We start from the raw sequence: 12,996 nt of genomic DNA, 5'->3' as shown, positions 1-12,996 counted from the left end.
ATTCCACAGCAGGACTCTTGCCTTTGTATGATGTAGCAAGGCCCATTCCACTGCAGTACTCTTGCCTTTGTATGATGTAGCATGGCCCATTGCACCGCAAGACTCTTGCCCTTCGAATCACATATCCATTTAAAATTTGCATGTCCAGTTCTTGTTTACTTCTTCCTTCTCAAGTCTTATTTTAGATCCCTCCTCTTGCTCTAAATCTGGCCCGTGGCTATACAGCCACGAAAATGCACTTCCTTTACATTGCTTTTTCTAACTTTTTAAAAAATTAACTAAGTCCTCTCCTTCGTATGGAAGTGCATTTTCGTGGCTGTATAGATGTTGCCCTAAATCTGCACTAAATCTCCTCTACTCCTTAATCTCTTCCCATGTGAGGGAGAGGTCACACTTCTTCACTATGTATGCCTTTTAGAAAGAGTCGTGACCATTCACAGTTGACCCTCTTTTGAAGAGTCATAACCCTTCATCATTACAACTCTTTCAAGAGACACAACCTTCATAATTACAGCCCTTTCATAGAGTCACAACCCTTCACCTTTTGAAAGGCACTTCCTAAATTTCTTCCCAATCCTTTCCCTTAATACCCCCTTAGTTCTTAGGTTCCACTCTATCTTCCTCTTTTCCCTTTAACCCCAAATGATGTTCTCATCGGTCCCTTTTATACTTCTCATTCGAGAGAGACACTACTTTTCCATTCATGCCTTTTGGCATTTTTTTTAAACTTAACTAATATTTAATTATTTTAATATTCTTCTTTATATTTTTAATTTAATTGGTATCGTTTATAATTAATAGTCTTTCAAGAAGGGGACATGACAATACTCGAGCTGAGAATCTCCTAATCAAAAATATTCTCAATCGCCATGAAATGTTGAATATCTTACCAGTTTGGAGCAAAGTCATGTGTTACCTCAATCAAAACCCTTGAAACAATTACCTAGTTTACCAAGACTCACAAAAACAATTAAGTTTATATAGTTGTAGACGACAATGTAAAACCCTTTTATGGGACTGTTTTTAGTGTTATTTTATGAGTTTTGGTTGCAGTGGTTTTATCAACAATGGGGCTAAGTTTCACAACAAAACGTTGTCTTGAATAAAATTTCCATGGTAATCTGAATTTTCAGGTTTGCCAATTTATTAAGAAAAATCATTTAAGTCTCCAAGACAGATAACAAAAACTTTTTGAACTTTTTGAACTCCTACCAAAATCCAACATTATCATTGATTGTGTTGGCAAAATGAAAATTAAGGATGTACTTATGTTCTTGTATTGAAGACATTAAATCTAGAGGTGTCAAGCACAAGCAAAGTGAATCAACATTGATCCATTTTTGACATGTCGATTAGAGCCTCTCATGTCAATTGAGACAAAATTGACTCGATGAACCTATGTGCTTGGGCATTTAATTTTATCACTAATACAAGTTCACAAATCCATTATTAAACACCAATCAAGAACAGATTACAGTGGCCATGGCAAAAGCAATAGCTATTACTTGATACATACGTGAAAGGAAACAATTTCATTGACCGTCTCATTTTAACAAAAATCATGTTTAGAATGAAAAAAGAAAACCCAACAAATGGCACTGCAAAATTGTTTGAAGTCTACTAATACAGGCACCAGGGTTTCTTTTCCCTTGCCCAAAAATGAAGTTAATTTTTCTTAAGCTCCCCGACTTGGATGCATAATGTCACCATGAAATTAGAGCAAAAGCAATTGTTCGTCATCAGGAGAGGATTTGATTCAGCGAATAAGCCGGCAAAATTTTGTTCTTGAAAAAGGTGGTTCTTTCATCAAGCAAAGTCCCAAAAATATACAACAAGAAAGGTGGATGTTTCATGACAAGAGTTTGAGGGTCCCGTGGGTTTGAAATCCAAAACTGTTGTAAACAGACAGCATTTGGGGGAAAAATGGTTGTTGCATGGCCCTCCTAACAACAGCGAAGGCCCACATAATGAAACATGGCCCCAATTGACCACTAGTGCTCAAGAGATGTATTAATGGGTTCTAAGAGGATATATCTCAGTCCCTAATGTGAGTTCATAAACAGGGACAAGGGCAACATCAACGTTCAATAGCCTCATCTGTGTTGTCTTTGGTGCAGCCCACCAAAACTATTTCAATAGGTTTGAATGCAATGGCAAAAGAGGAAGTTTCTCATAATGTCTTAATTTTCTCTGAGTTGGGTTTGACTGAATGGTTAAGGGGTCTCGGATCAAGCCTGTGTTGTCAGCATACTTAGTTTTCTTCTAATTAGGAGACCATGCTCAATGGTTGTGTTCAAATCTACCTTGCAACGAGGGGGTTTTTCATTGTTGTGTTTGGTAACATACAAGATAGGATGAAAATTTCGGGCAAAAATACTTGGTGCTGGGAGGACAAGTTTGAATGTTGAAAGTTGAAACCTTGGCGTTTAAGGATTTGACAGTCCCACTTTGGCTAAGGCCAGTGCCACTTTGGGCAAGGCTCCCTTATCTTCCCCTGCATTTATGATTAAATGCATGTCTTGAGGCAGTTGATAAGTGCTAGGAAATTTTCTAAAGGTGGATGAGGGTTCCTCAAACCTTCTACATTCTACTTTTGAGCATATTTTGATGGAATTGGATATTTCCAAAGGGCTACCAGCAAAAGTCGAGATCAAAACCTCAAAGGGTGGGGTTCTTAGGTGTACCCTTTAGATTACAAAGGCATGCCCTTTAGATGTAGAAGATGCTCCCAGATAGGACAAATGACTTCAAAATGTGGCAAAGAGAGAATCCAAAGGGAACCCTCTTGGTAGAAAGAAGTTTCTTGTCAACATTATACAGTAGAAAAGAAATGAGAACAAGAGGAGAAACAAAAGAGTTTTTCCCATGTTGTGGTGAAGGACCGGGTGCAACAACCTAGAGAATCTTTATTTCAGGATGTGCCAACCAAAAATGCACAATTGCAATTCCATGTTTGATGGTGATGAAAGGGCATTAAAACCTAGTAATGGTGAAGTAATGTTAGAGAGAAGAGAAAAATGCAGTTCACTACACTCTCACGAGATGGTGGAGACTTTGATAGAGGATGGCACTCTACAGCTTGAGGACTCAAGCACAGAAGACAAGATGAGACTACTCAATGAAAATACTTTGAAGTGGCAGAGTGAGGTGGCTAAACTTGAAGATGGATGGCAGATTGCAAAAAAGGAGAAGAAAGTACATAAAGAGTCCTTTGATTGGACAGTTCAATGGTCTCTAGTCAAGCCTACATGTTCTACAACTTGGATTTCTGATAATTAGGAGCCCATGCTTGTTGGTTGTGTTCAAATCTACCTTTTAACAAGGGGGTTTTTCATTGTTGTGTTTGACAACATGCAAGATAAAAAGAAGATTTTGTGCGAACATTTTGCCCTCATGTTGAAAGTTGAAACCTTGGCATTCAGATTCATGCCCTACCTTTGAAGGATTTGGCATAGTCCCACTTTGTGTAAGCCTCCCTTATTTTCCCCTACATTTATGGTTAAATGCATGTCTTGAGGTGGTTGGGACTCACTGGGAAAAGTTTTAATGGTGGATGAGGGTTCTTCTTATCTTCTACATTCAACTTTTGCTTGTATCTTGGTGGAATTGGATATATCAAAAGGGCAACCGACAAAAATTGAGATCAAAACCTCAAAGTGTTAGTTGTTGGTTGTAACCTTTGGATTGCGAAAGGGTCCCCTTCAGGTGTAGAAGATGCTCCCAAAAAGGCTATATGACTTTGAAATGTGGCAAAGAGAGAATCCATAAGGAACCTTCTTGGTGGAAAAGATGTTGCTCATCAGCATTATACAATAATAAAGAAAGGCGAGCATGTGGAGAAACAAATAAGTTTTTCCATATTGTGGTGAAGAACAAAGTGCAACAGCCTAAAGAATCTTTAACACAGGATGTGCTACCGAAAATGCTCAATAGCAATTCCATGTTAGATGGAGATGAAAGGGTGTAACAAACTAGTAATGGTGGAATAACGTTAGAGGGAAGAGAAAAATGCAATTCACTACACTCTTAGGAGATGGTGAAGACTCCACTTGAGGATGAAAGTCTCCAACTTCAAGACTCGGGTATAGAAGGTGTTGCTCATCAGCATTATAAAGTAATAAAGAAAGGAGAACAAGGGGAAAAACAAAAGAGTTTGCCCCATGTTGTAGCGAAGGACCGGGTGCAACAGCCTAAAGAATCTTTATTGTAGGATGTGCAACCAGTAATGCTCAATAGCAATTTCATTCTTCAATGGAGATGAAAGGGTGTTGCAACCTAGAAATGGTGCAGTAACATCGGAGGGAAGAGCAAAATGCAATTCACTACATTCTTAGGAGATGGTGGAGACTCCAATAGGGGATGGCAATCTCCAGCTTGAGGACTCAGGCATAGAAGATAAGATGAGAGTCGAGACTACTCCAAATACTTTGAAGTGGCAGGATAAGGCAGCTAAACTTGAAGATGGATGGCAAATTGTCAAGAAGGAGAAGAAAGTGCATAAAGAGTCTTTTGATATAAATCTATGTTCTCACAATAAGGATAGGGAGAAAATAAAGGTTTAATATTGTAATGCTTCTAGTTGTGTAAATGTTATCTTTATTTAGTGATTTTTTTCTGGACTTCTTTGTTATGGTTCACTTCGAGATGGTTGTACCCCTACTTTTTACTACCCTTAGTCTAGGCCAACGTATTTGTTTCCCAACTTCTTTGTTATGGTTCACTTCAAGATAGTAGTACCCCTACTAGTTACTACCCTTGGTCTAGGCCAAGGTACTCCTAGTTAATATTTAATAATATATATAACACATTACAAATTGAAAGAAAAAAATTATGTTTAGAATATCAAACACCCTACAGTGACAAGTCTTTAATTAGTTGGCAACTCCCCATGCTAACATGTTCGAGGATGAAATAATTAGTTAGCAACTACCTACAGAAACTAAAGAGAGTAATTTGTCTTTTTTTAACTACTTAGAAACTGAAGCAAAAGCTTCAAAAAGCATGTCAATGTTCTGTTGCCCCACTTTTCACCCTATATCCATTTTGCAAAAGTGGAAATTTTTGTGTCTTAGTTTGGTCTAGGTATGTCTAGGTCTAGTTTTTCCCCTTAGGTGAAAAGAGTCTCCATCGGATTTTCCATCTTTCCCTTCTCCCACATTTTATGGCCGGGTGGGTTTTCCTTGATGTCGTGAGTCTATGGGTAGATTAGTACCTAATTCGATGGGGATTCTTGCAATTCGCAAAGTTATTCACAAAGCTGGACTTGTTCGTGGCTTATCATGTCTTTCCTGTGAAAGAATGAAGTTTGCGGAAAATTGAGCATCGCCTTCTCCTCGGCAAGTTTTCAACCCATGAAAGTGATTTCCTGCAAAGATTAACAAATGAGGCTTATGCATTGAGGTAAGAAGATAATAAGTTGCTTTATGGAAAATTCCGATTTTCATTACAATTTTCTGCCTTGGGAAACATTTGGGATTCATCATGATGCTCAAAATCATCTTAAGTGGAAAACCCAAAAATGACTTCTCCTCAGCGAGCTTTCGACCCATGAAGTCTATTTTCCGCCAAAGGCAATTACGAAGGAAAGAGACAAGAAAGTGAACCCCTCTCGACTTTCGTAGTCCTTTCAAGATTTTTCGAACCCAGAGGAAATGTTAACTCATAAGATAAAGTGTAAATAAAGCCTGGGCGGAAAAACGGAAATCGTCTTCTCCTCAACAGGTTTTCAATCCACAAAGACAATTCTTCGTATTCATAAAGAAATCAACTTTGTAAGCAAATTGGGCTCACAAATTACACGCAAGGGATCTTAAGATGATAATGAAAACAATCTAACCACTGTTGGAAAGGTATACTGAGCAGAATCCAGCTAGGCGGATATTTCCTTACGAAGTACTCTGTTCTTAATTCTCCGAAACTAAGTGGAAAACAGAAAGGTAAGTATGAAAGAGAGGAAAGTTACCATTGGGCCAACGAAAACAATGAAAAGACACCGAAATGTCCGTTAGAAGCTCCCACATTTACTGATTCAACAGATTTATCCTTTAATTCGTTTGTGTGGCGCGGATCTTGAAGATTAACGGATAAATTAGGATTCCTATATAGAGGGAAACATAACAATTTTTCAAACTACTACTTTTTCTTGAACTGTTATGCTATTAAATTGCACAACGCTTTCAAATATTCTGTGCTTGCGAATTCAATTCCCCATGCCTCATCTAAATTCAAAGTTTCAATTTACTTCATTCTCAAATAGAATGGCAACCAGATTTGCGAGGTTTGATGGGCTAAATGGGATCAAGTCCACATTGCAGAACTTCACAGATACTTCACTCCGCTTTTATGATATGCAAGATTTCTAAAGGAGGCTAAGGTCGGAGCTGATTCATCCTATAACAGAGAAGCTCAAAGGAAGTGGACTAGTGGAGGCAGTTGGTTTCCCGATGGCAGTCCAAGCTCCAGAATTGATTTATGAATGCAGAAATCACCACAATCCGGATACCAGACAAATCCTGCTACCTGATCATACAGTACTAATCTCCATTGATAGGCAAACTGTGGTGAATTGCCTCCGAGTCCCAGAATGAAAGGAGTTTTCGGAATTGACAATAGGAGCAGTCTCTGAGTTCTCCTTGAAGAAGATGGTGTGGAGGAAAGAAATTATGCAATCCTAGTTCCAAAAGCCACGGGGTACCAAGAGTAAGGTCCCCAAAACTCTATTTAGTACTAATCTCAAGCCTGAGATTGTAGACATTATGGTTCTCTTGCACAGATTGAAAGGTGAGGTAGAGGCTCTAAATTTTGTTGAACAATATTTCTTTCTAGTACAAGTTATTTGTTCAGATACACAGTATATTGATTGGGCCCATGAGGTAAGTGAGAATCAATCCAGAGCTCTCAGCATTGCGAAGTTGTACAACACCTTTTATATGTCTTCCTTTCTGATTTATATGCTAGCATCTCTATAGTTGTGGTCGGGCCTTCCAAGAATAGAAAACTTTCCTGATGATGTGAAATGTTATGAGTTCTATCCATGTTTGCAATTGCAAAACAGTTATGCAAAATATGTCAAGATTAATGACGCATTTACAATGAGAATTTGCAGGGAACTCCAAGGATGCTCGGAGAGGAGATTCAACCCGGAGGCAACGGCGGCTATTAGTTAATTCGGGAACTATTTTATCCAGTTCTCATCTTTCTCATATTTGCGTCTTGCAGCTTTCGATGGATTCCCCTTAAAGCTGCCTAGGTATCTGAACAACATGATCGTGCTAATAGAGATCGTGAGGCAAGCGGTCCAAGTGAATGTGCTAAGCGGAAGCTTGAAGAAGAAAGGGTATGAATTCCCTATGAAAGTTGGAGCTTACAGTTGCGAGTCCTGCTCCGATGCAAAGAATATGCTCAAAGTGTTCGAGATGAAATACAAATTGGAGGAGTATGAGGTCATAAGACCTATGTTTGATCCAAATGGATATACGAGGGATGTGTTGCAAATTGGGAGTGTGATCAAACACATTACCACTGTTGAAGACTATTGGGTGGATTGCAAAGATGAATTGGAAAGCCAAGATAGTGCTTTTGCCAGGCTCACAGTGGAGCAAATTAAAACATATGGTATCAATTTCAATGTTGAAGGATTGGAGGATGATGGACAAAATATGTATAGCAATACATATTTAACTAAGATAAAAAGCACTCCTATCAGTTCGGAACCTTCTGAGGATGCTGAGGAAGATTTAGATGTTATGATGGCCAGAATCATCAAGAGAACTGGGAAGTGGGTTGAATGGACAACCAAAAGGAGTTGGAGTAAAGGTACAGCCACTCAAGCCTCTCCAGCAGCTGCAACGCCTTCTTCCTCCCAAAGTGCTACACCAGGCGTAACAATAGCTACCACTCAAGGACCAGCGCAACCTTCGGGTGGAGGTGATCAACGTCCAGACAAAAGCATTCCCATAGCTAAGACTTGTTATTGTGGCTCCCTCCCAATCATCAGAACCCAAACTGGTGCTCAAGAGAAGAAGACAGAGGAGCCAAAGGATAATGCTACCACTCCAATTCCATTCCCCCATGTCACACCAATTCCATCTCCTCATGTTTCTCCAGTTCCTTCTCCCCATGTTACTCTAGTTCCCTCTCCTCATCATAGCCCCATTCCACCAATAAGTGCTACACTTCTGCAACCAAGTGGCTCCCCAATACAGATAGTAGATTTGGGAGATGGAAAGAGCAATAGTAGTGAGTCTACTGAGTCAGATGAGGCAATGAAGAAAACTCCAGAGATAGATAAAGGCCAAAGCTCTTCCAAGCTCATTTCTCAAGATCCGAAGAATCCCTTCTCTTCAACTGCAATGATAATCAATCCAGCTAAGAAGAAGATGTTTAGTATAGAATCACTTGGGACGGCCTCCAAAGTGATAGGCATTGATTCCTGGTTGGAGGATACTCTAGAAAGGAAGAGGAAAAGGAAAGATGAAAGCGCTCCCACCAAAGACACTATATCCCTTGCAGTTCGTTCTAGATCTGCATTAACCAAGGTAAAGAAGCAGAAAACTTTGTCTATACTTGGGCAAGATCCAGAAACAGGGCACCTAACAATGGAGATAGCCAAGCCTAACAACTGAGGAAGGATTGAAGATATGATTGCTAATGACTTTGCATCGGTGGACCTTGGAGAGGCAAGGCATGACACCAAGGTTGGCTTGTGGAAGTTAACCAATGAGTTGATTGAGGGACAATTAGAAAGTCTGAAATTGTCAAAGACTAGAATGAACGCTGAGATAGAAGAATTGAATAGGTTCATCAGACAGTTGGTTACTCCATTGGCAACTATCTTTGGAGTATCAGTAACCAAAAATCCTACTACTGTTGAGGTTCAAGCCCTCATCTCTCAACTTCAGGAAGATAGGCACTTTGGTCAAATTGGTAAGGAATGGATTGAGAAGCTCAAATTAGGAGGAGTCGCTATTATAGAACAAGTTGGTAATGTTATCCTAAGATTGGAAACAGAGAAGGATAACATATTATCAAATAGCAATACTCTGGCTGGAGAAAGGACGAAGTGCGATGATTGTGTCTCTCTTCTGAAGATGATCATTCAGATGAAGGCAAAGGAAGTTGTTGAAGCAACAATCTTGCCAAAGGTAGACGAACCTCTCTTCGAATTCAAAGCATGCAGCTCAAGACAGAAATGATCCTGTTAGCAGAAAAGGGACTTAAAGAAATAGAGGATAAAGCGAAGAAGACACAAGATAGAGGATTTGAACTCATGAAGGGGCTACATATAGATTCACAAACTAGTGGCCAAGGAAAAGCACTCATCGAGATAAATGTCATGAAGGAGAACTTCTCCAAGTTCTTGGATAGTCTGTCTGGTGTGTCTTCCAGTAGTCAAAACAAAGTTGCAGAACTCCAGACACTCAACGGATGCATACATGTGGCCACAAAGGAGCTACCAAATCAATTGAATGATGTGAAAGAGTTGGCCAAAGAACATTCCAAATGGCTCTTGAGATACACCAACATACACGTGCCTAAGCATGAAGAGCTAATCCCAATCATAGTTGCCGCTAAGGCCTATAGAGCGAAAGCAAAAAAAGGGATGAAGTCGAAGTGATTCACATTTTGCCCCCTTTTTTCTTTCTTATGTAATTACTGTAATACAACAAACTGGTGTCTTGCCATTTGTCATTTTTTTTGAGAAGATGAACTGATTGAAATTTATTGTAACGGTCATCTCAAAATCCTATATGTATGAAATTGAAAGATTAATAAAAGGTCGGCAAACTTTTGGTGTGAAATACTTGATGTTGCAGAGACAATTGAATGGTATTTTGATATCAATTATTTTCTGTTCCAATTCTATTAGTTATAGTTTTATGCTTTCTCTTTTGTTTGGATTGAGGCAAGGAAAGAACAGAATTTCGCTCCTCTATTTCAAAGCAGCGAACGGATGTGATAAGTAGTGTCACTGCATGTTCAAAGAGAGATCATTCAAGCGTTTTTCTTTTAAGCTAACTGTAGTTCAGATTCAAATTAACTAAGTTCAATCTTATTAATCATACTATTAAGCTTTATGAGTTCATAAGATGTGTGGATTCATAAACTTAATCAATTCTTCAGAAATTCTTTTCGCCTGAGTTAGATTCTTTTTAGGTCTAGCTTGGTTTACCTCTTTTGTCTCGGGTCAAGAACATACCCCCGTTTTAGTTTTAGAAACAAAACATAATTCATTGCAAGTCTACCATAGGGAGGTGTACCTATCAATTCAGAAAAAAGCCAATCTACTCATAAGTGGCTTTTCAGCTGTTTGTAATCAGATATTGTTCCTAATTTGGGCATTCAAGAGTCATAATCAAAGAAGAACAAATCTGTTTACCAACACATTCCTCAAACCATAGACAAGGCTTTGAACTATTTAGCAAGATACCTCAAAAAGATGTTTTCTCATTACAAGTGATGATAGGTCTGCACAAAAAAAGATTTATTAAGGCAATGATAGGAACTTTCAAGTGTATGCATTTGGCAGACATAAATATAAACTCCATGAACTTTGCTAACCTCATCCCAGTTCTACACAAAAAATCTTTAAAAACACAAATATGAAGTGCCATCAAAACATAAGGAATAGAAGGTTTTCATTAGTTCTTGTATTTGCAAGAGTGTAATTATACATGCATGCAACATGTGAAGCATAGACAGAGATACATGACAGAGATGCCACCTAATGGCCATCATGTTGTCAATTTCCCATGTGTTAAATTGGTATCTCTTTGCATATTTGTTGACTCCAAAGGGTTTCTATTTGATTGTCATATATTTTCAAAAAGATGAGAAGAATGCATTTGGCTGTCTTGAACATTTTTCTGAATTATTATTGTTGATTTCTCGTATGGTAAATTGGCAATCCCTTACCACAATCACACCCTGGTAATATTGGTTTGAAGTTGTTAGGGTGACTTGTTTCCTTGAATCTAGGAATTCATTTTCCTTCTTTCATCGTCTTTGTGTATCTAACACACCATATGGCATTCGTATTTTAGTTGTGAAATCTTGGACGGTGTTTGCATGTCTAGTATTGGAGCTTTTTTTGTTCACTTATCTTTAGTATTCTCTTTTTATACTTTCAAGTTAAAAACACCCAAAAAAGTTATAAAAAAGTCATCATAGTGTGAGATCAAACACACAGGAAAATTGTAATCTCGTACCAATCTCCAACTATTGGGACATTTTACAGTGCCCCAAACTTCGAAATCTGCAGGTACAAACATGTTTACCAACAAGGCTGAAGAATATTTGTCTACTAACACGGCTGAAGAATTAAATGGAGCATAACTCGACAGCTTAAGATGCCAGAGATCAAAGTACCATGAACCAGGATACATCCCAAGATGTAACTGGACCTAAATGGGCAGGGTACACTCCAAGATGTAACTGGACCAAAATCTGCCCATTTAGAGCAATATTTACCACACCACACTCTTGTGAGATCCTACACGCGAATCCGTCCTAAAGGATGTAATGCATCCCTCCTGCCTACATTACCACGTATCATTTTAAATATGACAGCATAAAAAGGGAAAGACCTTGTCTATCCGCTCTGGGAAGTTAACTTTTTCCAAGCCGAGTTGCCTTTGCTTCTTGGGTCGCTAACTCGTGTGACGCTGATAAGATAGCTTATACTTTCTATTTAGGGCGAGGTTTTCTTAGTAAACCGTGTTAAGTTCGATGTAGTTAATTCTCCATGAGGCAATCTATAGCGCGTTCGTGAAATACTAATATAGGGAAGAAATAAGAAATAAGAAAATAGGTAGTTTCTTTCACGTACATTGCCAACAAAAACGGAACGCGCATCAGCTTCTTCCCTGCTTGCCTGAGCTGCGGCTGCCCCAGCGGAATCTGCATATTTTTCACCATATGCCATTTGAGGGATTTAACAGGCAAACCAACCTTATATTTGCACATTAGAGGTACACAGATGCAAAAACAGGTAATAATCTACGTAAGTGTAGGGTTTTCATTTTGGGAGGGGGTAGAATCAAAACCTTGAACAGCGCCCATTTCTTTTTCTACCTTGGCCTGCATATCTCGGAGGGCAGCTGCTTCCTCTTCCATCTCCTTAAGCCTCTTCTTCATCTCTTCCAATTCCTGAACAGCAAATCGATTACGAAGCGGATTAGTTCAAAAAATATGGAGCACCATATAATGGCATACGAAATAAGGTATTAAAAAACCTTGGCAGCAGCATCAGTGTCTTCATCGGCCTTGCCCATGTCCACGTCGTGGGGAAGCATGTGGTTTTCCGTGTCTCCGTCCATGTCGCCTTCCACTTCTTCAGGAATATCGCCTCCATACACTTCATGCTCCTCCTCCATGTTCTCCTTCCCTTCCCTCCGGTCCCTCGCTCTTCACATCTGCTCGGAAAATCCCTCGTTCGTTTCTCCCTCTTCCCCTGTATATATGTTTGTTCCCTGAATCTTAGTTCCTCGGCCCGCACTTGTTTATTTATATAAGTAGCGGGTAGTTTTTGTTCTTGACAATTGTCCAGAGAGAATCGCAGTGTGGGCTTTATCGTTATCAGGCTATTGTTAGTTCCTAGCAACGCCCCTTTGTAACTGGTACTAGCACTTGCACCTAAAGGAGAGGTGCAAGGCATGGATAGGTTTATCTAGGAAAGGAAAGGAAAGGTGGTTTTATAGTCCACGACACTATGCCATAGTTTTTGGGTTTACATATGGTGACAGTGATATGGGACTACCTCGTACTCTTTTTCGAGAGGCGCTTGGCGCTACAAACGAGGCGTACATACCCTACCCCCCATTGGGATTTGAACTTGTGACCTCTCTTTCAAGAGTACAAGTTCTCCACCACTAGGCCAACTCTATCTAAAGCATAAATTAAGATTTAGATACTAAAATCTATAAAAGTGGTTCTCTATATATGGTACAAGGAAGTCTTGTGCATAGCAGTATCTATTTTAAAATAGCCTTTATGATT

General features: G+C 39.2%; 1 protein-coding gene across 1 annotated transcript in view; it reads right to left on the bottom strand.

The window, feature by feature from the left end:
- The window catches only part of LOC149532608 (RNA-binding (RRM/RBD/RNP motifs) family protein), a 59,626-nt gene extending 47,089 nt beyond the window's left edge, over positions 1–12,537 (bottom strand). The window contains exons 1-3 of the mRNA XM_089803370.1: positions 12,234–12,537; positions 12,045–12,147; positions 11,828–11,898 (exon numbers count right to left, since the gene is read on the bottom strand). Coding sequence (XP_089659496.1) covers positions 11,828–11,898; positions 12,045–12,147; positions 12,234–12,374 — 315 coding nt within the window. The 5' untranslated portion in view covers positions 12,375–12,537. The remainder of the gene's footprint in view (positions 1–11,827; positions 11,899–12,044; positions 12,148–12,233) is intronic.
- Between the last annotated feature and the right edge of the window lie 459 nt (positions 12,538–12,996).

The sequence above is a fragment of the Cupressus sempervirens genome, chromosome 10 (genome assembly GCF_028749045.1).
Source record: "Cupressus sempervirens isolate cs-2001-9-10 chromosome 10, ASM2874904v1, whole genome shotgun sequence".
Taxonomy (NCBI): domain Eukaryota; kingdom Viridiplantae; phylum Streptophyta; class Pinopsida; order Cupressales; family Cupressaceae; genus Cupressus; species Cupressus sempervirens.
The sequence above is the reverse complement of the archived record's forward strand: the minus strand, read 5'-3'. Positions and strand labels throughout refer to the sequence as shown.